At 36.7% G+C, this 27538-nt stretch overlaps 1 protein-coding gene across 1 annotated transcript; it reads right to left on the bottom strand.

Annotated features, from left to right (window-relative positions):
* Window positions 1-1685: 1685 nt before the first annotated feature.
* Window positions 1686-27538, bottom strand: HYOU1 (hypoxia up-regulated 1). The gene is made up of 25 exons (XM_072425284.1): window positions 27410-27538; window positions 22522-22627; window positions 21312-21405; window positions 20055-20133; window positions 18250-18404; window positions 17371-17447; window positions 17063-17244; window positions 16273-16388; window positions 15721-15907; window positions 15294-15428; window positions 15134-15216; window positions 14896-15028; window positions 13645-13829; window positions 13406-13544; window positions 12831-12891; window positions 11887-11969; window positions 11138-11281; window positions 10366-10544; window positions 9997-10084; window positions 9734-9856; window positions 9194-9327; window positions 8416-8422; window positions 8015-8261; window positions 7259-7339; window positions 1686-6579 (listed from the first exon to the last, which is right to left on the bottom strand). The coding sequence occupies exons 2-25, from the start codon at window positions 22592-22594 to the stop codon at window positions 6530-6532; spliced, it is 2835 nt and encodes a 944-aa protein (XP_072281385.1). The 5' UTR covers window positions 22595-22627; window positions 27410-27538; the 3' UTR covers window positions 1686-6529.

Below are 27538 nucleotides of genomic sequence, written 5' to 3'. Positions count from 1 at the left end.
TGCAATCAATAAACCTTGGTGTAATTATTCAATAAAGAGAATGTAAAGTTGAAAAGGGATTTTTATCACGACAAATGGTCACTTATCTTCCATCGCTAATGATAAAATGTGTTTATTGAACCAAAGTGAGTAGTTATTTATTCGATATAGACAATTGCACCTCAAAGACAAAGTGCTGGAGCACCTCAATGAATATTTTCTACTCAATTCCAAGACACAGAAAGTTAGGAAAAAAAAAATTAAAAAAAAAGAGGTTTGGGAGTAAATTTTGAATTTGCAGCTCTAAAACATGTTTTCTGGGCCCTGGTGTGTGAAATGCAAAAGTTAACATTAGCTGACTGCCCCTCAATCTTTGTGAAAACTGGGGGATTTAACTTTTGTGTGGATAAGGAGGAAGTCAATGGTGTGGAGCAAGGATGGAAATTTGATAGTCAAAGGGAAAATAAACCAGCATCCTAAATGCGATCCGGAGCAGGTCTTAGGTCCCTTAACGGCCTTGTGGATCAAATGCTTCTTGCACAAAGTTTCTATAGTCCAGCAGTTATAGACATGAGAAACACATGAGAGTTGAGACTAAAGGCTTCTAGAAAACCACTACAACTAAGATTCTAAAGTCACAAACTCCCCCCACCACCACCATTGGACATTAGTAAAGTGCAACAGGCACACACTTATATGGGCAATATATTTAAAATGTGTTATTACTTTCATACAATGCATAAAGAAACAGTCTCTGGTGGTTTTTACTATTTTTGGCTAAACACTAAATGGCAACAAAATGCATGGCGATGAAGCATCAGTTTTCTGCTTATGAGAACCACATATCCTATGATTGCTTGCATTGTGTATACTAGATTTGGCCATTCACATTCGTAATCACATCTCTCTACTGCTTTTTGGTATTACAAGGGACTTAAACACATTTTTAACACTGAAGGAAGGAATGAGGAATAAGTATTACTTCCATACTTTTTTGACCTTTAAGTATACTTGGAAGGATTTTAGAGTTTAATAAGGTTTGACAAAGCAAGGTCACAGTTAGGACTGGGTGTAAAAGTAGCAGCTACCACAGAGAACTGAGCTCTGGAAAGGACTTCAAACTGATTATCCCAACACTAGTAACCAAACATTTGTTAAGGTGAGAAATTGTAGCATGGTGGCTTAGAGGTTAGCATCTGGCCTTGGCAGCACTAGGCCACAGGTTTGAATCAGGACACTATCTGCATGGAGTCTGCATGTTCTCTCCGTGTTTGTGTGGGTTTCCTCCACATCCCACCTCCCTCAAAAAAAAAAAAAAAAAAATCATGCTGGGTAAGTAATTGGTCATTGGCATGATCAGTAGGTGCAATTGCAAGTGCGCTGGGGCACCAGGTTCAGTAGAACTGTCTACAGTCAGAAACCTCGCAGTGTGATAAGGCAAAACACTTTGTAAAAGCGTACAGGGTAGCAAATACAGCCCAAATCCTTTTCTTCCTTTGGATAGAATAACTTTTAGAACTCCTGTAACATTCCACTGACAGTGGAAGGAAAACCTCAACATGGATACTTTGTGATGTCAGACTGAAATCTGAAGTCACATGGCCAAAACAGCCATAAGAATAATAAATTCAAATTCTTAAGAACACCAACCCTAAAAAGCAGTAAACCAAACCCGGATATGCATTCACACAAAAATACAAATACAATTTCAGAAATATAATGCATTTTATTTTTCCTAGAATCTGACAAATTGAAAAACAGCAACTGACGAGGGATGAAAACCTAAGCCGACAATTAGCCAGGGTCTTTTACAGGCTCTAGTATTTGCAGATCATATACAGCTGTAGAAACTTTAAACTTCAAACTTCATCACTGGAAGCAAATGAAGGCAATTTATATTTTACTGAAAACATTTCTAAAGCATGTTTAAATCTGAGTAGATAGCTTTATAATCCTGCTACCAAAAAATGCAATGATTTACTACCTGAACAACTGCACAGCTTTCATTCAAGCTTTTAAAATAAAATGATTTATCAGCATATTTATTCCATATGGTAAATTCCCAGGGCTATGGACTAAATATGAGGTAGACCCTTCTTAGGCACTATACAAACCTTGGTTGAAAATAAAAAGCAGAACAAAATCTGTGTTTCAAACCTTAAATTAAACAGATTAGGAAAACAATGTAAAACATCAAAGTATTAATAACAGTGATCTACTAGATTAATGGTATTGTAGAATGCCACAACTAGTAGCAGAAACTGTGGACACATCCCTTTATTACTTTTAAAAATTCTTTGACAGTATAATCAATTTTTTTTAGGTTTTAGGCAAGAGTGGTAAAAGGTTAAAACCCATTACGATCCCCATTAGGGCGATTCATGTGAACCATCCTGAACATGAGTTTCAGGTAGAATAAAAGTGCAGGAAATCCAAAATTGGGAGGTACCAATAGAAAAGGTATAGATGGACCATCCTCTAGTGGGGACACTTGTTCTCATAACTACTAAAGGGTACATTTCACTTAGAAGGCAAGAATTAGAGAAAACCACATGATAAAGGTACAAAAAAAATATCACACACCAACATTGGTTTTTACCCTGCCCCACTCTGAATGGAAAAAAGTTTTCCCTTTGGACATACTTCAGAAGTCCCTGTGGAACAAGCTGGAAAGATTTTGGAGTCTAATATCCTCATTCAAACCTATGTTCTCCTGTAAATCTCAGATGGAAATGAATTTTAGCGCCTGGGTTAAAAAGCTCCCAGGGAATACTAGATGAGGAATTTTAATGTCCTAGGATTTGGAAGCATAATATGCTCAATATTGTGGCAGGAATAGAAAACCTCAAAAAGATAAAATAGAAAAATAGGCTCAATTTCCAAAGCTAACACACAAAAAAGTACCTTTATTTTCAAAAACAGAGAATTGAACAATTAGTCATAAAAGAAGAAAATAGAACTTTCTATACTTATGTTAACTCTTGACACCTGAATATTTGAAATGTGACTTTATTACAATTGAATTTATAGGGCTGCAAAATACAATAGTTGTACATATGAAGGGCCTCTTAAGGACTTTGGCAGGCAGGGATAATGGTAGTGGTGTCACAGAGGCCTGGCTTTAGGGGCTACTAAAATACAGATGCAAACTTACACCTTCATATGACACCATCACCAAGGTGCTGGCTTTAGCACAAGCTAAAGATACATGATAAATAAAGCCCAAATGAACCTAAAACTTAACAACAAAAACTGAATAGCAAATGAGTTGATAAGTGAAGACAAGTAGTGTATAGATGGAAGTAGTGGTCAGAATACCCATTTTATGAACCAAATGTGCTTTCACACTGTACTACAAACAATTTTTCAGCCAGAGGGTGGGTCAATCAAATGTGACACCTAAAGTAGGAACAATGCCGGACTACATTTCCCATCATTACAGTAGGAGTCTACATGAGGAGAAATTACCTACAGATCTCAGAAATAGGTGGTAAGCAATTGCAAATGCTCAATCTGTCAAATGAGAGGTATGCACAAGCAAGTACAGATTGGCATTTTTTTTAAATTTAGAACATTTAGTATCAGAAGGTAAAACAGATTTACAAAAAGGATTGTTTTAAGAATTTGTGGTGTAGACTTTTGGTTGAGTTAAAAAGTTGAGCTTTAAATTACCTACCATTAAGTAAACAGTGAAAAGAAAAGTTTATATGAAGACTTTCAAGACAAAAATGTAACAGCTATAAATACACAGTATTAGGCAAGTAGAGGCCGCAATGCTTTTTATACAACTCTTTTTATGCTTTATAGCATGATTGACCATTATTCTTTTGTAATTTTGTATGTATTATATTCAAAAAACACTGCTAAATGTCACACCTATGAACACCAATGTGCCTGTACCTGCAAATGGATTTTTTTTTTTTTTCTGTGTAGTCCATCGTTCCACTTATGTTATGATTTTAGTCCAGGGCAGATTAACTAAGCAAGCCGTGGTTGGGGGTTTATGCACAAAGTCTGCCAACAAGGACAACTCATAGCAGCCTCAGAATCAGATCAGAATCCATGTTTCATGTAAACTCCGCTGACTAGTAACCATTTCTTGTTGCCACGCTATAGGAAGTAATCTGTATTTTACAAAATATTACCAGCCATGGTTCAGTCCCTACACCCCAAACCTAATAATCAGTCAAATATTTAAATTTTTCACAAATACTTTTTTAAACTTCTATTTAGTGATTGCTTATAATGTTTCTGTTTCAAGTGAATAACTTTTGACACATCAATAGCACACAAAATGACCACAATGATTACAATGCAAAACATTGGGGGGGCAGACTCCAGGACTGTGGCAGTTATTAACATCTATATTTATATATGATTCTAAACTCTGTTGAGCATATGTTTTGGAACTAGCAAAATTAATACTTTATTTTTTTGTCAAAGCTCGACATTACCTTGCTAATCGTAAGAAAAGAGTCCATAGGAAAGGACTTTCAGATCAAATTTACAACTAGCATAATTAAATGTTTTGGAGATGCTTTGATTCCTTAGGATGTGTACTTTAAATAATGGTCACCAGAAAATGGTCAATAGGAGGAGTGAAAAAACCCTATACCATGTCCCTTATCAAAATGGTACCATTATCATTTATAATTCCTGTCCCTCTGGTGCTTGCACCTTATCCATCTGTCTAAATGAAACATTGAAATGATTACCTACTTGGGATACCTGAAGGTTCTGTTTGCTACATAAAACACAGCCCGGACAGTGACCTGCCAAATTTTTTAGAACTGGTAAATACAGCTGGCTAGACAATGGAGGAGCAGAATCACCATAAATCTGCGTTTCTCCAATTAGCCACTTCCCAGCCGGTCCAAAAAAAATTATCAATGCTAAAATCTATCTTTCTGGTTTGATAAGGTGATGTCATATTCCTACTATAGAGAACAGAGTGTTCACATACAGAAAACTTGGTTTACACTGAACATAAGATAGACCCAACCCACAAAATTTAACTAAAAAATAGGGACCATTAAATTGTTTAGATTGGACAGGAATATACATACACACACACACATGCAACTGAAATGTAAATTCCAATGCGAAACATTTTAAAAGGAATGAATCTTTATTCTAGTGTATCTGCTTTGTAAAGCCTGAGCTAGAAGCATAGAAGCATGAGTGTTTTGTAAGATTATCGAGAAAAGAGCTAAACTTTTTTCCATTTTTAGAAAGGGTATTCAGTTTGGTAAAACTTCTTACATTAACACTCACACATGCTAGTGCAATGCAATACATGTTTACTGTCAGCTACAAAATCTTAGACACTCCTCTGAGCTGCGAAGTAAAGCTGCTCCACTAGGAAAGTACACTGGCTGTATCTCCGAGCTGATAAATGCAGAAACTGGTGTTTGTAAAATGCTAGATAACACAAACATACATACCCAAAATGTTCAAATTGGGAACATCTAAGGCAAGTAAGGGACATGGATCATTAGACTCTCCATAATATATATTAGACCTACAATATTCACGTTCAACTGATAATATAAAAGAAAAAAAAAAAAAAATAAAGTTTTTTTTTTTTTTTAAGAAAATCCTCCAGTGATACAAACCGGAAAATATTTATTTGAATGGTTTTCTTTTAACCAGCCCTATAATGCAGTCCTCAATCATACCACATGACAAGGCTGGTGACATCACTCTTACCATTTCAGCTTTCCGTTTAACTGTTCAACAAGCAGGCATGTTAAAATCACTACACTGCTGCTTGCTTCTCCACAAGAAGGCAGTTTAAAGCTGAAGCAGCAAAATTGAAACAGAAAAGATGATTTTAGCTGCTATGCAATGTGGAAGAGTTGTATAACCCATGACTGCCTAAATGATATATAAAGTCTGAAACTTCAGACGTGTGTTCCAACAGAACCCTTTTTGCTCAGAGTTTTATCCCAAGAAAATATGATCATCAAAAAACTGTGAAAAAACATTTAATGGTTAAACGGGTAACTTTTTGTTGGGTTCTTGAAATCCCGAGGGCGCACTGTATGTCCAGAATTCAAGTTCAATAATATTAACTTATAGTTACAGTAATCATTTAATGAAAACTAGTTTCTCTAGATTTTCCATTTCAAGAGTGGATTATCCTTAATTGTACCACTTCTCAGACTGGTACACATGTACTGAAGGCTAAACCACAAATCTAGAGCAACAGGTACTACAGACCAAAAATAAATTATCATAAAAATGGCCTTTACAGAAGGGGATATTAAGCAAAATGATCAGTGTCTGTGGGTGGCTCTGCCAGTTCTTCTGTGAGGATGTCCAGGACCCTTTGTACATTCACAGTTAAATAAAGCGCGCACATACACACACATACACACACCTTAATGGTGTTCTGGCAGGACAGATATTTACATCTTGTTTTCCGTTTTGAGAGAAAATAAAACGAAAAAACAGAAACAGTTCAGTTGGTATGGAACAGTCAGGGTCCATTACAAAAAAGTAATGTCAATAAATATAAGTGCCATCAACGGATGAGAAGGTAATACAATTATAATTCAGTCTTCGGCTTTTCTTCTGAAGGTTGCTCTGTTTGGGAACCTGCCACAGTAAATTTAAGAAAAAAAAATCATCATTATCAAATTAATTAGAACAAAACCCACTCACAAATTCCCACACAGCTAGATAGGCTTGTTTTAAATGTGTAGAATAACCTAAATAAAAATCTGGATTTTGAACTCCCATAGTAAAGGTGGTGTCCCCCTCTATAGTCTTCTGCAGGTCTTAATCAAGCAACCTTTCATGGTCTGTGCATGTGACAATGATATTTGCTCAAGCTTACTTACTACATATGTAGGAAAAAGAGCCACTTTAACAAGGGGACTACATCAGGGCAAAGCGATTGTGCCTCCTGAAAGGCCTTTCCTCCAGCAAAGCATATTCATCCCTAAGCTCCTTTTTAACTTCCAAATTCATCAATCTGAAGGAGCTTCCAGGTGTGGGAACATGCGACTTCCACCTTGTGATGGTGCTTTGACCTGACTGGTTATCATCAAGCCCCAAAAAATAGTCACGTTAAGATAGGCAAGAGCATCCATCCAGGTAAGTCCAGACAAGGGGGCTTATCCAAGGTGAATTATTGCAGCAGGGAGAGAAAGTGGAAGTGCAAATATACCTTGGTGGAGGGAGGGTGGGCACAGACAAAGTTTTCCATGAATAGGAATAGCAGTACAGTAGACAGCAAACTATACATGCCACTAAATTCACTCCAAGCCTGTACCTGTTTCTGAACCTGCCAGCTCTAGAATCTTCTCTTCTTCCACAGGAGGCTCCTTAGCTGGCTCTGGGTCACTGGCTTTCTCTGGAAACAGGATGTATAGATAATTAGAAGTAAAACAGAAAATGCTGCCAAAGCAAAGGTTGATGCAGTTTTGGTACAATGCAGTGTTTGCAACTGTGCTGCGCTACAGGGAAAATTGGAGGAGGGAAGCTGGCTGCAGCATACATGTAGCTTATACACTGCACTTTGCTGGGTTTGAAAGGAAAGCGTGATAGTTGAAGCCAACTTATTGTCATTTCCCTTAATAAATCTTTGCATAGTCTTACGATCACTCCAGTGTGAATCAAAATACCATCCTCATCATAGTCACAGAAATGATAAAAAATTAGGATACACTAGGTTTCTTATTACAAAAATCTCATGGTCATGAACATTGGTAATGACGGTTCTTAGCGGCAACAGAAAAAAAACTTTATTTTTTTTAAAGATTATCTCTGATTATTCTAAATTCTTTTTTCAGGAAACTATGTACATCACTATGCAGGTGCTTCCAACAAGTTTTGATCCGTTTGCATCGAAAAGGAAAGCAAAGGCAGCATGATAATGTCACTGGATCTGAATTAAAACACTTGTTAAGAGAATCACCGAAAGGCATACCATGAGACCAGATTCACCCAGCAATCAGTTTTCCTGTAGGTCACAATTCTAGGACAGATTTATTACCCTGTAGAGCGTTGTAAAATACAGTCAACTCACCTTTTTCGCTTTCTGTTTTAGGAGTAGTGACTGTCTCCTTGGTGTCTGGTATATTTTCCCCATTTTCTGATTTTGTGGTATTATTTTTTTGCTTTGGTTTAGGTTTGGCAAACTTTGCTTTGTTCAACAAGTATTGAACCTCCCTGTCAAGAGCTCCAAGCTTCTGCTCAATATCCTTGGATAATAAAACGGGTTTTTCGGTGTCTGGCAATTTGGCTTGTTCTGCTAAAGTTTCATTCTTCCATGTCTGTTGAGATATAATGAAATTTTGTGTTTAAACTAATTACTTTAAATGTTACACAAAAATCACGACAAAAAATTTATATATATATATATATATATATATATATATATATATATATATATATATATATATTTATTTAATTTATTCTCGGTATTACAGAAAACCTGTTTGTAAAAAAAAAAAAAAAAAAAAAAGGAAAGAATATGGGAGAAAGATTATGACAGACGATTACGATGATTATTACGATAATACATTTTTAGACAAAGAAATACATGGGGGGGAGGGGGGGGTTTGAACTCATGTTTCCTGCAGATTGTAATTAGAATGTAGTCACATTCACTGCAGTTGGAATACATTTGCTATATAATTGTAAAACAGCAAACAAGCTGTAAAGAAAATAGTTTTCTTCTCCAAGAAAGCTTGGTGAAAATAATTAGGAGTCAGCCCTATACCCTAGTAACATATAGGTTATAGGAATTTATAAATATAGTCATAACTGCACAATAAATAGGCAAGATTTGCAGAAATACACAATGGTTTTATTTTACTACTACTTTACTACTTTTGGGTTCCCAGTAAAGCCAATCTCATAACAAGAGCTATAAGAAAGCCGGGAAAGTGCTTGTAGTCGACATTCTACTACTAACTTACACTTAAAAATTATAACCAAATTATGTATTTGATAAAAAGATGAACTTCGCTATATATTTGCACTCATGCAATTGGGTGATGCATAGAGCAATAGGCAATTGTCAAGTAAGCCCAAGAAAGAAAAAATGTATTCGCCGACTACAGCAAACTAAAAATAGTGACTAATAAACATTATCTACAATAAACTAATACAATTAGGACAGGGCCATAGTGTTACTACAAATCATAACTGCTCATGGCATAGTAACTGAATATGTCTGACCATGATTAGAGGGAGAACTTACTTTAGGAAAATTGTAGAGTGATTAAGCAAACTATCCAATGCGGACAGCCTGTCTGGCCACTTTCGTCGCTCCTCTACCTTGAAAAATAATGACTTGCACGCCTTTTTAAGCTCTGACAATTTCTCCTTCAGTTCCTGTGAAAATTATGAACATGTTAGGAAGATTTTTTTTTTTTTTTTTGGTGCAATGGTTTAAGCAATAAACGAACAGCATCTCTAAACTCAGTATGCAAGCAAAAAATGGAAGGCTACTTATGAGATAAAATATTGATTTCACCAAATAAAATATGAATAACTTGATTTTATTCAGCATTTGCCTAAACTACTAAAGGTATGGTTACTGCCCAAACATCAATTTATTAAAGATATGAACACAGATTACGCATCAACCCTCTATAAAATATATCCCTATAGTGCGTGTTGATGTCCTGAACAGTCAGATCCTTTTAAGGACTACAAGAAATAATTTCTTTATACAGCAACATTAACCTATAAGAGGAGGAAAGTGTGAACTTTCACCATAAACTACACATTACTGTACCTTGGTTGAAGCTTGATACCCATCCTCCTCTAGCCAGCCCGACACCTGTCGAAGCTTGGTGGAAATTTCTTCCCTTTGTTGCTCTGTAGAAACTTTAATAAATTCCTCCTGTTCAAGCTTGTCCTATGACAAAACATTTGAATGTTTAATATAGATACAGCGATGTCTGTACATAATAAAAAGCATAACTGATAAACACTTTTTTTTCCTGTAGGTTTAGATTAGATTTTAGGGGGAAAAAAAAATGACCTGTTTCAACTGACCTGTGTCTCAAAAATAAATGCCTCCAAACTGTTTGCAGATTTTTCATGCTCATGTTTCTCAATATCCCTTTCTGTTAACTCTTGCAATCTGAAACAGTAACACAACGCATTAAGTCTGTATCATGTACATTTTAATTTACGAAAGTAAATTAATCAAAGTCATTGTTGAAACCTTATCAGGAAAAGTAGCAGATTCGACAAAACTAATGGTCTCATTTTGTTCATCTAACAGTCTTTGGTTTTGCCCACTAGCCATACAGCACTACAAGACACAGCACTACAATAATAAAAAACATTAGGGATGTGGTGTACATTCAAGTCTATGTGGTCAGCTTTTATTTGTCCTACAAAAACTGAAGTTATCCTTACTTTTTAATAGATTTCTTTTCCTCTTCTTCTGAGATATTTGGAATATCTTTTATAGTCTGAAGTGCTCCAATCTCATCCACAATCTTCTGCTTTTTAGACACTGCTGGTTTCTTAGGCTCTTCTTCTGGCGTCTTTTTAGTTTCTGTATCTTTCGTGCTTTCAGACTTTTCTTTTGTATCCTAGAGGTTAATTGATTTTTGTGTTTATTTCATATTTTTTTGTGATGTCCAATAACTTGTGCTCCAGCACCTCAAGCCCCCAATAAACAATTGGGCTTAAGGGAATTAAAACTTTTAAACTCATACATACGTATCTGAAACATAGCCTTAAAAGAATGTCTCTATCAAAATGTGGGCACTAGAAAGATGGATTCAATTTGAATAAACATACAACATCCATGTATACAATCTCAGCCAATCAACAGCCAGATTTATTCTCATCAGGGGAGTTTGTGCAGTTAATAGACATTTGAGCAAAAGAACACATGTAAACCATAAGACTGCATGACATTTTGGAGATAAACAAGTGTACCAAGAACATCAAAGCCCAGAAGAAAACACATGTATCATCAGTCACTTAAACTTTTTATAATTCTAAAAAAAAAAAAAAGTGTTCAGTCAGCTATTTTAAGGACCAAAGACTAAGGTATGTCAGTACTATAAATTCAACAAAAACTGAATGTATGCAGCATTTTTTTTCATAAAAGACTGAAACTGAATTCACTATAATAAGGCATTTGACTACTTCAGCAAATCAGAGTGCCAAAATATACCTTTGTTTCTTCTTTTTCTTCATTCTTTCCATCTTCTTTTTTGTCTTCTGCTTTACTAGCCCCTGTATCTCCACCTTGTGGCTCAGCTGGCTCTGACACTTCCTGTTCTTCTTTTGTTGGTTCACTTGGAACTTCCTCTTCCTCCTGTAACCAGAATATGCAAACAAAAATATTACAGATCATTAAACATGCAAAATATCAGTTTTATAATTTTTGAAGGTATAGAATTGCTGAGATCATCGAGAGAGAAATTTGGATATAGAAGGTAGAAATCTATTTTTAACTTTGTGATCCAGAATGAGACATTTGTTTATTTAAAAAATGGTGTAACAATGCATTAGACCTCATTAGTATTCTTAATGCTCTGGTGACTCAGGTTTGTGCACCTTACAGCTGGTTACGTTAAACCTGGAAAACTCATCAACAGATGTTCATAACATTTCCACTTCATAATGGTAAAAATGCACAGTTTTAGTCATTATTAGATTATAGGCAATGATCCAATTCAGTGGTACGTTTGAAACCTGTATTAACCATCCACACTGATTAGCTCTGACCTGAAACTTTACATTCCTATTTGCCAATGTAGCCTATGCTTGAAGATGTACACTCAGATTGTTATTCCTGACACTTATAAGCAGTTTTATTCACCAATGCAGCAAAAAATTCATGTATTTGACCTTCCCAGTTTTGTTATCTTCCTATAAGAAAAATTTTAAAATGTTGTTATATTTATATGGCACACTTACCTGAACAGTATCTGTAGCATTTTCTTTGTTATCTGTGGTAGAGCTTCCACCCCCAAATAAGCTGGATATTGTATTTCCAAGTTCTAAGAAAAACAAGAAACCGTTAACAAAATAGTAGAAGCATAGAAAATGAAGATTTGGGAACATCCAGGATTGTAAACTGTGCCCAAGCAGTAACATGAAAAGCTACCCATTGCTCGCTACCCAAAATGTTCCTTAAAAATTGTATACTTCCTAGGCATTCATATGCATAAAACCTCTTGGCTGTGTAAGTGCAATGTGAGACTTAACGCATGGCTGTTTCGAAATACTTAAAAAAATTTTTGGAGTGAAATATGTTGATGCCAATACTATTTAAAATTATTCATGTGACTATTGTGTGGATCTGAATTTTCTGTCCATTCCTTGATGCTTATTCAATATTACTTCTTCAACGTTTAAAGCAAAAAACATTCTGTACAGCATTTGCACAGGCCAGAGAGGGCTTACTTTAAAGTAAATTTTAAATATATAAATATTTGAATATCTGAATGGATAGTTTTAATAATTCAGGATAAAAAGTACCAGATGTTGGCAATCATTTTTAATTATGTTCAGATCTATTTGTAGCCAAGTACAAACACTTAACAAGGGAATTAGAAACTAAAAAATATGACGTTTTAAAAATTGCTGGCAAAAAAATATTAAATAAATAAATGGAGACAAATATGAACATGAACTGAATGTGACAGGCATCTATGTTGAATCCCCTGAAAATGCATGATCCTATCAAAAGGTAAAAAGTAATAAAACTTTTTTTTTTTTTTTTTTTTTTTTACATAATGTGGCATTGAATTAACAACAGTCAGTGATAAATCCAGTACAAAAAAAACAATCATTATCAAGGACAGACATCAAATTATATAACCACTACCAAGCAGTTATTAGGAGTACAGTTTACTTACTTGTCAATGTTGATTCTTGCTCTGACTTTTCTTCTAATACGGTCTCAAAGACAGATTCAACCTGAGAAAAAGACAAAAAATAGTAAAAGGTTTAAAAATAAATAAGTGTTTAAGCATACAGGCTGCTGGGTGTTTCCATCATCCCTGGCTGAATCGTAGATGGAAGAAGAGCAGCTGCAATGTCAGTTTCCTGCCTATAGTAAAATTACATATCCTATGATTTCCAATGTTGTGCTTTAAGGACAAACTTCACGATTTAAATAGCAGAGGCGGCTACAAATTAAGACCGTCTAAACAGAGCATGAAACAGCTGAATATGATTACACTTTAATATGGACAGTTTTGCAAATACTTACGTCCCAATGGCTAGTGAATAGATGAAACTAAGAATCTTGGATGAAACAAATATCCTTTACACTGCAGTAAGCATGCACTATTGATGAAGCAATGTCAAAATGTGATGCAAATTACTGTATTATTTGAAAATCTAAATATCTAAAATGAATCAGGACAGTAAGTACACTTCCTGCAATTTTATTTCCATTTAGCTGCATTATTCTTTTCAGATACATTACCCTATCAAGGCTGAGTATTCCACTTTCATCCATGTTGAAATGAGCCTTAATTCCTTTTGATTCATAGTCCGAATTCTTCTGAAAACTTTCCCCAACACCACCAAGTTTGACTGTTGTGAGATTGCGAGAACCAAAAACCCTAATAAAAAAACAAAAGAATATTTCAGTACATAACTTTTGCATCAAAACTCTTCTGACTTTCAAGCTCTGCTGTACAAATCTTGTGAGAGAAGACTCACCTCAGGTCTTCTGCATCAAGGAAGCCAAGATCTCCATAGTTGATATCAAACTCAAAATCATCAGTGTATCTATTAAAAGTTATAACCTTGCGTTGTGGGTATTGGGCTAGTCTTTGAAACAGAACTCTTTTGTTGTGCTTTATACTTTTTACACCTTCTTCCTCCGCCTCTCGGGTAAACTCCACCTGCAGGATTTAAAATAATAATAAAAAAAATTGCAGATCACAGGGGTTTATAAAGAATACCCAAGATGCATGTTTAGAATGAACTGAGAACTAACTATTTTGAAGCACAGCATTAAAAATTATCAAGTTAGAGCCCATTTAAACTGGTTAAAGTAGATCACTACCAGATGTCCTAGTAAACTGAATTGGAGTAGATTTTCAGCTAGTGCTTGTGGTTGTTGTCACTGTTGCCCATTCCATTGTTGTTTCCAATGGTACCAGTGGTCCAGTTGCGAGCTAAGAGCTTAAGCAAGATAGGACTCCCTACTTCTAATACTGCTACAAAAGCACTCAGTCAGCAAATTTTGTGAACACTTTTTTTTTTTTTTTTTTTTACTACCTTTGCAGAAAAGCAAAGGACATCTTGTGATAACACTGCTATTTGATCTCCAATAGCAAACCTGACTTAATTTCATCTATTTACATTAACAGGTCTATTTTATCTGAGCAGGTTACAACACATATAAAAAAGTAAAAACACCTTTCCTGCAGCTGAACTTTGATTTTGAAAAAAAAAAAAACCTCCACTATGTTGCCTGCAAAGCCCCACACAGGGGCTCCAACAAGCATGCCATAACTCATGTGACTGAAAAATGTTTGAAAAGAGGGGCTGATCTAGTGCACAGAGTACAACTGTAAGGCACATGGACTTTATAAACACACTTTTCTTGGTGCACTGCAATGCCATTGCTTTTAAAAGGTAAAATCTAATGACAATCAGGTAAATGTGCTAGCATACTGCATTCATGGATTTAGCCAAGGGGATTTACCCAATTAATCCGGAAAGATCACGTGAAACCCAAAGAAGGAAAAAAGCATTCAACTACAATTCTTTACATTACAGTAGAGGAATGTATGAGAGGTGTTAAGGCTCTATAGTTAGGTACTGATGCACAGGCAGTCTTAAATAAGTTTTAAAATTTAAAAATGTACAAAATAATAAATACTTCCATTAATCCACATGATTGTGTGTAGAATTGTCCTTATTCAATTTTCTTTAAAAATAATGCTAGTTTCTGAAACTTACCTGTATTGGATAGATTGCTGCATCTCGCACTACAAATGGCTTAACTTTGAATGCCTTACTTAGAGCAGCTGCTTGATATACAGCTCCCATAGCTGCCGCTTCATCTGCATTTATGTTCTTTCCCAACTCTTCCCTATATTAAAAAAAAAAAAAAAAAAAAGCAATTCAAAAATTACTTTAAAATGGTCATGTTTGAAAAGTCTAAGCTCTGCATTCAATTGCTGCACACTGTACTCACTTTCCCACAGCTTTAAGAAGTTGTTCTTGAACTTTGGGTACACGAGTGGCACCTCCCACTATGATCACTTGATCAATTTCATCCTGTGAACAAATTCAAGAAGTTTAATTTATGGGTACTTGGACACAAGCCCAGAACAGCTTACGAAACAAATCCTCACCATGTTCATTTCAGAACTGCTCAAAGCCTTTTGCACAGGTATAGGGACTCTTGCAAAAATGTCAGCGCACAGTTCTTCAAGATCCTGACGAGTCACCTTGGCTTTGAAGTCAATATCATCCATGAGACCTTCAATCTAGAGAAATGAACACAAAAAAACACCTTGGACATTAAAAATCAGAATGTTCATTCAATTATCCTCAGTCTGTATTCTCTTATCGTTGTGTAAGCCCTCACAAATCTCTCTATAGTACTGCCTGATCATTTTCTCTCTGCTACCCAAAATCCAACCTAAACTTTTGTGGCAGGTTTCAGTTTCATTGGTGGCTTAACGTACTTCTTAGGCTCCACAACTGCAGGGTAGAAACAGGCAAAAGTGAGGCGGACTGGATGCAAAGGTAAATAAGTGAAATAAAATCTTAATATACCTGTGCCATGTGATCATTGTTTGCACTCAAAATGGTTTTGACGCGGTTTGCCTCTTTTAAAAGCTTAACCATTGCTCGGGGGTTCTCCCGTACATCTTTTTTGGACTTCTTCTGTTCATTGAAGAGTTTCGCCAAATGGTCGCGGAGTCTTAAGTCTATTTCCAAACCGCCAAGAGTGCGATCAAATCTGATATATAAGTAAAAAATATTACAGGTTTATTACAATTGTACAAGAAAAGCTTGAAAAAAAAATTGATTATATAAGGAATTTGGAATAATATTAACTGGGTGGGTTACATCATGACAAAGTATATGTCATCCTAAAATGAATATTATGTGTTTTGAATAGCACAGTTGATTTCATACAATTCTCCATGGGCATCTTGTACTGAAAACAATTGCTGTGTTTTAACAGAAAATAATAATTAAAAAAAAATTTAAATAAATTTAATAAAATTAAAAGTGAACCCAGTCGCCAACCAGATAATACTACAATTTTCTGCATATATCTATAGCTACTGGTTTTGAAGAGTTTTTCTTTGTCTTTCTTACCCGACACCACGAATTTGCAGCTGTGGCTGCATACCCGAGTCCTTGGTCTTTACCGTCTGGTAGGTTACAATGGTGCAAGTTGTACTTCTTGATCCCATATCATAAAACATAACATTCTGTAAAATTAGGTGATATATCAGAAGAGAATATTTTTGAAATTCATTCACAAAAGCATCATTGTCAGATTTTACATATTTATTAGAACTATAGATCTTTACTGATCTACCCCCCTCCAGCCATCATCTTGACAAAGTTTGGCCAGAGTCAGTTTCCCGGAGGCTATAAGCAAGTCCTGGGGCTAGGGAAATCTGAAAGAGCTGAACAAGAATAATGATTGTTCAACACTGCCATGGCATGAAGTATATGTTGCTGGCATATCAAAGTTCATTTTTTTTTGTTATTATGGCACTTTAAGCTCCCAAAGTTTGTATGTTATATGTTAAGTGCAGCTAGGACAAGTGGCATTTCTTCTAGTATAATTTACAGCAGCACAAAATCTAGAAAATAGAGAGATAAGTGCCAGTCAATAGGCAGTGTTGCAGTATATATATGTGGTGAGAAAGATCATGCTGAAGGGAAGAGGGGAAAATGAACAGTCCATCCATTAACGTCCTGGCTCTTTCACGGACTTACAGGAGTGCATAAGCAGCATAGATAGGGTGTTTGGAAAGCAGCAACACCCATGTAAGTATTTTAACTATGCATTCATCCTTAATCAAGAAGCCATACCTTTAAACAGCATAACAGAATTAGATCAGATAAAAAAAAAAAAAAAAAAAACACAACATACCTGAGCTGTAGAGTTGATGTCTTTTCTTCGGAAGACCCCATAGTTCAATGCAACTGCAGTATTTTCATTGAGAAGTTGAAGAACTTTAAGGCCAGCAAGTTTGCCACCGTGAAGAACAGCTCTGCGTTCTGCCTGATTAAGGAATGCAGGAACCGTAATCACTGCATCCTTGATTGTCTGCTCTGATAATTAAAAAAAAAAAAAAAAAAGTAATTAAACTTTGCAAACCTACCTACAACTACTAAACACATACAAGTATACCTAAAGTTAAGAATTATGCAAAATGAATGCGGGAAGAAAATACCAACCTGCAAACTCTTCAGCCAAAGACCTAGAGTAGTTTAGCATCATTCCCAGTATTTCTTCTGGTGAATAAGTCACTCCTCTAAGGCATCCAAAAAAAAATTGGAGGAGAAAAAAAAAAAGTTAAGGTGAAAAGAGTTCAGTTGCAAAACATTACAATTTATTCAGGTTAAATTCCATATTTGACCACTAGAGCGGCTTCTATTTTACCCATTTACACTGGACACAATATTAGGTTTTGCAAGTATAAAAAAAAAGTTTCAGTGAGGGAGACAAGAAGAGTCAAGATTTTTACTGCCAAAACGGCTGACCGGTTCATCTGAAACCACCCATTTGTTTTCTCAGACTGCCAGGGCATTCAGGTGAAAAGATCAACTATAGTTTCCATGTCTACACACCTGCTTCAGGTACCCCAAGACCGGACTATTCTCCCCGTTCATTCTGGATAATGGAGAACACAACAGTGGGCAATTTCACAGTTATAATAGGTGGATAGCAAATGCCATTTTACCATTGTATGTTGCAATAATACATGGTAAAACACTCATTTTGAGGCATGTTACCCGCAAAAGCATGGCAATGTATGAACTTATGCGATCGTTGCCATTCATTTTAACAGCATCCTAACACTAATATAATGTTCAATATAATCATTCTGAATGCAAAGCAAAACAATATAGTGCTGCCTGTGTTAATGCAAGGCACAGTGCTCAGCACCAAGTCTTATGTCAAAGATAACTCAAAAATAGAGTTAGCTAAGCTTATTGGAAACATATTTTAACATATTAGTTCTGAGGGAAAATGGCTTCCTAGCCTAACCACTGAAACATATTCCTAAATATTTATTAACAATTCTTTGAGAAAACAAAATAGTCATGACTTACTCTGACAACTTAAAAAGGACAGTACCCCTAAGTTCATCCTTCACAATGGTGTACTCTGGGAAGTTCTTTTGAAAAGTTACAACTTGTGGGTTATCTGCCAACTTTCCCAATAAATCTTGGAAGAAGCGAAATGTCAGCTTAGGATTCTTAGCTGCCTGTAATGAGAAAGTCAAGAAACAAGTTATTAAAAACTGTCAAGTCTCAAAAGTAATGTGTTTTGTGCTGTAATGTAATGTGTTATGTGTTTTAGGAACTTGGCAATCTTCTTTGTTGATGGTTGTGGCAAGGGGAATAAAGAACTAACTTGTACACTAGATTGGGATAAAAAAAAATGTAAAAACATGTATTTTGTGTGGGAAAGGCTCCCTGGAACTGGCTAAATAATCCCAAAGTCAATATAGTTTCCAATTCTGTGTACCACAAACCTTGATGGAGGACCAATGAACCCAAAATACATGTTGGCTACTTCTGAGATTCCTACTATGGCAAATTGAAGCTAGTCCTGCCTGAATATTTTGATTGTTTCTATGAATCGGTATTACTGTTAATATCACAGCTAATAGAAAACTAGCCTTAGTGCAGATCTGCAAATTATCCTTGAACAAATCCCACCTACATCTGAACCTTGGGGCTAAAAACAAAGAAGACATCAGTCATCCTTGTAATTGAGCATTCTTTGCAAAAAAACACATGAAATATGAAGGAGGGTAGGGATTGTGACTGAAAAGGTTTAGCTAAACTTATGAAAGGGGTGCCTGTGCCTAGAAGTTTATAACATCGACTGATTACATGAACGCTATGCAGCAAAGAAAACAATCAACCAAGACTGAAAGAAACAAGTACGTAAACGCTTAGCATTGTATTGAAAGTTCAGAAAGGAAAATGCAGCCATAAGAAGTTATATTTAGCAACTTACTCAATATTCATGAATAATAATAAAAAATAGATATTAGAGATATTTCTTTATAATAGAGATATTAAAAATGCAATTAGCCTAAACATAAGCAAAGTTTTTGTCAATTCAGAAATCATTTCACTGCCTATCAATGAGTAACACATGCATAAATCACAAACAAAAGGAAGACTCCAAAGTAAATCTAGCTAAAAGAAGTAATTGTGTCATGGACCTATGACTCCCAATAGACCAGAGTCACTGTTTACCAAGGGGAAAACAGTGATGCCTCGACTAACGAAGATAATTTGTTCAAGAATCACACTTGTTAGCTGAAACAAAGCAAAAATTCAGCTCAACCGAGCTGCAGTTTGTTATCACACATCCACATTCATTAGTCAAGGCCAAAACACAGCAGAAGAAAATCTCTGTTGGCCAAAAAATTTGTTAGCAGAGTCACTCATTAGTCGAAGTATCACTGTATTGAATATTGTGCACAGAAGAAGTGTGAGGGATACCAACACAAGCTGGATGGTGATGGGTAATATCCACATGCTATAAATACTGACAATCCTGAACTTCTGCAAAGTGGGAAGGAGGCAGAGACGGCTGTAGAACACAGTAACTCGGCATGCAAGGTCTATAAAGAGAACATGGGCAGTGTCCAGAATTTTTAAGTTCTCAATTTGTATGGTGTTGTGTGACTACAAACTTAGGGGAACCTTTGAAAGCTGTAGAATGCTGGGGATGAAATCTCACTGGTGAAAGTGCAGTGTGTGATGGTAGTGGGATTTGATAAATCTGTGTGTTTAATGTGTGATATCACTGGGGAAGGAAGGACCAGGAGCAAAGTGGAAGCAAAAAAAAAAAAAAAAAAAAAAAAAAAAAAAAAAAAAAAAAAAAAAAACCTTACATTCCCAACAGCGGTGTCTCCGAACAAACGTTCATTTTCTTTCAGTGTTACAGCAATGGGAGTCTTCCTTCTCGATTCCCTAAAAGGATAGTGGAAAAAAGACAAAAATTAAAGAGTGAATTTTAGTAATTTTATTTTATTTAAAAAGATGATTGCAACTTTAAACCTGAGGTTTTTATCAGTTTATATTTTGCTTCCTTCCAGTCCTATTCCTCAAATAGTATGCTAGTAAATTTTTTAATAAAATCTTTTTTCATTATGCACTCTATTTTAGGCCATGTAACATGGTTACTGGTGATCTGATTCAAGAAGTGTGCTAGCTCCTGGGAGGAGTTGTCCAAATATCAAAATGCCTTTATGAGAAGAAGTTTGCGATTCTGGAGAAATTGGCATACATTTTAAATAATTAAATAAGCATTGTACTTTATTCATACCTCAGTCTCAGATGCCAAGCAGCAGAACACAAATATTTGTGGTGCACTGCCTTCTACTTATGTCACCTTGTTTAGGAAGACTTTGAGCACTACATTATAGGCATAAGGAAGTCCTACCAGCCTCAGAACAGGAACCTACTAATCTAATAGAAGGTGCCAAAAACAACAAAACAATTACCCTCAAACAGATATTTTATATTCTACAATTTAAACCCGTTGGGACGTAATTTTGGTCTGGATTTATATATCTAAAAGCGGTACAATGTCTTTCATGAAATTTTTTTTTTATAGTATAATTTATTAGAATGAATGTAATACAGTTTAAAAAACAAAATCATGTCAAAATAAAAAATAAGTTCATTAAAAAAAATTAAATGTAATATTAAATTTAAGAAACTTTGACATGATTTTGTGTTTAAACTTTATTATACTCACTCTATTATACTGTAAAATAAATTTTCACGAAAGAATGTACCGCTTTTAAATTCAGTGTATTGAATGCAAAACAAAATAGGTTGAAATTCCTTTGCTCCTAGCCACAGCTGTACGCACCGTCACCAGGAATGTGAGCGCACTCACCAGGGGACAGATCGTCAAAGAGGGCACCAGAAGATGCAGGGTAAGGCTTTATTTTTTTACTTTTTAAGCTATCCCCAGTGTGGATCGGGGTTACCGTTTTCAGTTTTTTTTTTTTACCCCAAGTCACACTCGGGCCTACTGCACGGGAGGTTAAGGAAAGCTATGATGTTATAGCCTACATCTGAAAAAGGTATCCTATTCTTTTAATCTAAATTAATTACATTTATTTGAAAAAGTAACTTACTTGTTCAGGACAATTTCCATAGGAACACCAGGCTTTACTATAGCAATTTTCAACCATTCACAGCCAAGATCCACAGACATGACTGCCACAGACTCTACAAAAGGTACAGAATATAAATTACATTAGCACAATAGGGGAAAATCAAGCACGAAATTGTTAAAATATTTACCAACTTAGGCTGCGTACATACATGCAATAATTGTCGATGAAATGGATCTATTACAATTCAGACTGCAAGATGCATGAACAAGCAATGTACATACAGCATCATTCTGCTCTATGGAAAGGGGAGAGAACAATGGAGCGGCACCCCACTGTGCTCTCCCCCCTTCACTTTCCATATGTCGATCTCCCATAATGTACGAAGAGCGCTGTACACACACTCGACTTCAGGTTTTCTTCACAATTTTTTTTTTTTTTTTGGCAAAAGGCAGCTAGCAATGTGCACAGCATATGAACATAATTGGGAACCTGTTCATTGCACTGAAGACATATAATGAGGGTATATGATGATGGAGCTTTGTAATTAATGGCCAACCTGACTCTAGTCCCCCCAATATTGAAAAATAATTACATTCATGGGTGTTTAAGCATAAAGAAGAACTGATACTAGCAACTTAACTACGATAAACTGATTATTTTACTGCACAGAAATCAGCAGAGATTGTGTATGCATGAAAAAAAGTCAAAGCCAGGTATGAGCAACATATCTATTCTTCATAAATAAATAATAAGCAAACCTGTACTCCATACACTTAGGAAAACACAGGTTTAATCTCCCCTCCCTAGTAGGATTCTTTATTCAACCCATCAGTGTGCACAAATACAATCCAGTGTTTAACATGACTTGAACTGGCACTTACAGAGAGCTAAAGATTGCTCCCTCGGTGTGACAACATTGGGTTAATACCAAGAAGTACTGCTATCAAATAATGAAATTAGTATCAGTATTAGTAAATTATATCACATGCTTCTCTTTACTTTTAAAATTCCCGATATTTTAGTGACAATTTAAAAGTAGAAAATGGTATTTATATTTCCCAATTTAGAAAATGTTCCCTCTAGTGGATATCAAATACAATCCTCAAAATACGTAATAAAAAAACAAAGCTTTGAAAAAAAACAAAACCTCTTGCATAACGTAACCCTTCAATATCTAAAAGTATGCTATAGGTTTAATTTACACAGGTTGTTACAGACCCATTCTTACCTGTCTGATAAGGCAACAGATTAACCAACAGAAACAGGAAGAGAACTCCTGCAGTCCTCATTGCAAGCCCCATCTTTCTGGGTTCTCTGCACAGAATGATATGCACCTGGACACAAACAGAAGACATTATTATTCACAGTATTAAAAACAACATGCATACTATTTTGTGCCGAGCATGCCATTTCAGCATACCAAGCTATTTCTCTAGTTTAAACACTTTTCTTTTTGTGCTAGAGTTGCTGGGATGATAAATTATTACAGAATGACAGACCACAACTTCTCATACAAGACGTAAAAAAATCTCGATGCAACACAACTAAATCAAGTTCTTTACTTAGAAAAGATCCTTTCTGGTGTCAAATACGCTTATTATATCAGGGTAAATAAAACGTCAAGAAAAAAAAAAACAAGAGCGGTTCTTATATTTCTTAATGCCATCCAAAACAGAAAGACTGGCTAGACATACACTTTAACTGTAATAAAAAGAACAAGGTTTCCTATGAAGTTAACCCGGATTATATAACACGTACAGGATAGAATATCAGTCCATGGCCTTTTCGTTTAAGTAAGATAACTTTTGTTTCAAGTAGCTATAATCCATTGCATTGTTTACATTAAGATTGTCTTTATTTGTAAAGTAATTACAGACAACAAACTTAAATAACAAAGGGCATCTGCTACACATATATACAGGGTTACATACGTGATAGGGACTGTCGCTTTGTTCTTAAATTAAATTTGTATGCAAGTCGGAAACGGTACATTATTTTAATAAATGCAATTAGGACAGATGTTTGTCTCAACATATCAGGCAGCATGGTGTCAGTTACTGTATAAAATTTACACTGAGTTAATCACAAACAAAGCAAAAAAAAATCTTTATGGAGCCTAGACATTCATTAACTTCTGGAGCAAACTGTGCTTTCATATGCAAAAAGAAACAACTGCAGAGTTTGTCTTATCATTTAGGAATTACAAGATGTTGCAGAAGAGATGACCCACAACTGCAGTTGTTTAGCAAAAGATTTCTTCTTCAAGCCTCTGTTCCGCACACAAGCGGGCAGGGAAGCCTCATTCATATCTAGGAGTGGGATGTCCTTAACAATTCGGGGACTACCTGTATGACTTTATGTGAAGGAAGGCCAAAAATCATACAGTATCAGGAAACTAGAAGAATTTGTAGAAACCATAACTCTCTAGATAAAGTCTAAAACTGTGTAGGGGGGCGCACCACCCGGACATATTTTTGGTTGCTTATTGAAGCGTTGGGTCATAATATAAAAGCTCAAAAAAAAAATTCTGGGTTGAACGCTGAACTATCTATCCTTCATGCTTGGCACATTGGGAAATAGGTAGGGCTTAGCTAAATCTAGGCAGGGGTAAACTGCTTCAAGCATCTTTTGGGTAAGCAAGTAAGGATGCCAACAAGAGAACATGATGACTAGTTTGCACTTCACAGGCTGGGAGGGAGAGAAAGAAAGAAAGCAAAGAAAAAAAGTATGTGTGTGTGATCCAACTATAGATTTCTTTCCTAAAATTGTGTAGGTCCAGTTGAGCCTAGACTGTTAAGGCAAATACTCTACAAGAACTCTAAAGCTGCGTACACACTTGCAATTTTTGTCGTTGGAAAGGATCTTTCACGATCCTTTCCAACAACAAGGGAGTGCACGATGCATGAACGGTGCTGTACATACAGCACCGTTCATGCTCTATGGAGAGGGGAGGGGGAGAGCGACGGAGCGGCACCCTGCTGCGCGCTCTCCCCTTCCCTTTCATTAGGTCGTCCATCGTCCGTGGATCCGGCAGGTTGGTCGTCCGGACGATGGACGACACCGACTGTACACACGGCAGATTTTCGCCCGATAATTGGCCGATGCCGATTATCGGGCGATAAAAATCTGACGTGTGTACGTAGCTTTAGGGTGTCCAGAGGTATTTGGTACCAGGACATTAGGAGCAGATCTTATTGCCTCCGCCAGTCTGCCTTCTTCCCATGGCACATCCTCCTGCCATCTCATATAAAGTCAATGATGCACATTCACCCAGCTTTCAGCATGATCTAAAAGAAAATGTTATTCCTCAGGCCATGCCATCTCATTCTATTGCTCTGTGGTCCAATTTTAATGCTTATATGACCAATTATAAGAGCTTTCCTTGGTGGACAATGGTCAGCACTGGCACTAACCTGTGATGCACGGAGTGTTCTCACATGTTTTCAGCCGTTTTGCTATAGTAACTCCCCTGTGGGAGTGGACCAGATAATTATGGTAACAAGATAATTATTGTTCTTCAAGTGATCAGTTATAGAATTCAGTGTTATGGCCAACTGATGCACAGATCAACTGCGTGTTTAAATGTAACTGAAATACAGCCAGAATACAAGATTCCTGTAACTGACTCCAGCTCACAAATACTGGATGCAAATCTCTCAGTATTCAAACTAATTTTTGTACCACCATTACAGCAAGTGATGTATTACATAATTTTAAGTCAAATCCTAAAACAAGTCACAAAATAGCTAAGCTAACACCTAATACCTTCCCCCACTTCCCTTTTATATTATTTGCACAGCATGTCTTAAGGGCCATGTTGGCAGCTTAGACTGCATTCCCATGTCTATATGAATGTGAAAAAAATAGCTTAAGACAGGTCAGATAGAGGTCAACTGCAGGTCATGTGCACATGTTGCTTCAAACAGATGTCAACACACATTCAGACTTTTTATTGCAGGGGGTACAATGCAGTAAAGGAGCTTCCTGCTTTTGTTTTTATTTATATAAAGTTCAGTTTTGCTTTAAATTACATTGGGCAACAGTTAAGATCAAGTGGACATTGGACCCGATTTATTAATCCCCCTGGCAGTATTCCTAAGTGTGGCTCGGGGTGAATTTTATGTACCAAAAGCGGTAACCTCGAGCCACACTCGGGGTAGGAAAAAAAATCAAAAACTCCTCCTACCTGCTCCCCTCAATCCAGCGGCATCCTCAGCGACCTCGGGCCTGCTTCTGCATCGCATCCTCCGTGTGATCGATGTGATGCGTGTAGCATCGGTACGCTGGGGAGGCCTGGCCCGGCAGGAAATTTAATAGCAGATTACATTGTAATCTGCTTTTAAAACATTGACCACAGTAAAAAAAGTTATAAAAAATAAATCCAAAAGTTTATTCTATTATTGTGCCCGTCTTTGGGTACATTAATTAATTTGGGTACATTAATTATTAACCAATTAATAAATTCGTTATTTTTTATTTATAATTATTTATTACATTTTAATTTATGATTTGTGTTTCAAACTTATCATACCCAGGAGTTATCCCTAAAGCTGCGTACACACTTGCAATTTTTGTCGTTGGAAAGGATCTTTCACGATCCTTTCCAACGACAAGGGAGTGCACGATGCATGAACGGTGCTGTACATATAGCACCGTTCATGCTCTATGGAGAGGGGAGGGGGAGAGCGACGGAGCGGCACCCTGCTGCGCGCTCTCCCCCTTCCCTTTCTTCAGGATCGGCTGTCGTCCATCGTCCGTGGATCCGGCAGGTCGGTCGTCCGGACGATGGACGACACCGACTGTACACACGGCAGATTTTCGCCCGATAATTGGCCGATGCCGATTATCGGGCGATAAAAATCTGACGTGTGTACGTAGTTTAAGAATTACAGGCCTAAAATAATAAACAACAAACTTTCCATGCAAAACAAATGTACCACCTTTGACATAAATATACGACATAATCAGACCACCAAGGGAGGTTAAAGCTCTCAAAGCTCTTCTGGAGAAGATACACTTATCAGTGAAGCTGGGTGATTCAGCAAAGTGTCCTCTCCAGCTTTGAAGAGCTTTTATAAATCAGGTTCAATGGCCACTAATGGCACCAATGGGCACGCCAGGATACCTGGCATTGTTTGCTGAGCTGCACATGTGCCGCTTAAAGTGGAACTAAACCTGCGTAATAGATCGATCTGCATTACAACGCAAGGCATCGTCATCTTCCTTGGCAGTGCCAGGATGACATAACCTCATTCATTCCAGGTACACAGAAGGGAAGTTTCCCTGGCTAACAAAGCTGACCTCGAACATGTGCAGCTCTGCTTTGATGGCAGAAATGCAAAGGATCTGTGCCTCCTGCACTAATGACCTGCCTGACCATGGAAACTTATAAAGGGCACTAAAGCTCATGGACATTGCAAAAAAAAAATAATTTGGAACCGGCAAGTAAATTATTTTCCTGCAGAAGGGACCCAACCTCAACTTGCCTTTTGTTCTTTCTCGGCTTAGTTCAGTTTTAAAAAACCGGGTGAGACCCAATCCGCCGCCTACGTGTAAAGAGATTGCTGGCTATGAGACATTTAGGCCAACATAAAGCACTGCACAGGTAGCACACAGTCCTTGAAGAGACAATATGTAAATTGTAACAATATTTAAATCATAATAAGAAGCGATACAAAGAAAAGGAAATGTGAGCCTTCAAATAATGCTTGTCACATGTCAATCATTAAAAATACATCAATCAAAGAGGGGATTAATACTAAAAACCAGGCCAGGCGCCTATTATATGTTGGGAATTTGTATGAATTGGAGGGAAATGGAGGCTCTGTAGTCCAGTAATGACTTGCTTGTCATGCTGCACCTCCCTCCTCCAGGTGCAAGTATACCAGGCAGGTAATGTGAGCAGCATTATGGGTGACATGTGTCAGATGGAGGTGTGCGCTGCAGCAGACAGGAAACTCACAATACACTCAGCAGCCGCTTCTATATACCAAACCCCATAGAATACTTATTACACCCGGAATAGGGCGCCAGCACTGGAAGCTCGGCCTACCCTGCTCTACTCGCTGGGTGAATAGAGTGACATGAATACTGCTGTGTGCAGAGATTCGCCTCACCCGTGTATGCGCAGTCCGGCCGCGCGGTGTATCCGCTCTCACTCTGCTCCTGCCTATATGGAACGACTTACCTTTAGCTTCCACTTCACTGTCTCGCGCACAAGCCGGAACGCGGCGACAAATGATTGG

Source organism: Pyxicephalus adspersus, chromosome 11, assembly GCF_032062135.1.
Source record: "Pyxicephalus adspersus chromosome 11, UCB_Pads_2.0, whole genome shotgun sequence".
Lineage (NCBI taxonomy): Eukaryota > Metazoa > Chordata > Amphibia > Anura > Pyxicephalidae > Pyxicephalus > Pyxicephalus adspersus.
This window is presented reverse-complemented; position numbering and strand designations above follow the sequence as displayed.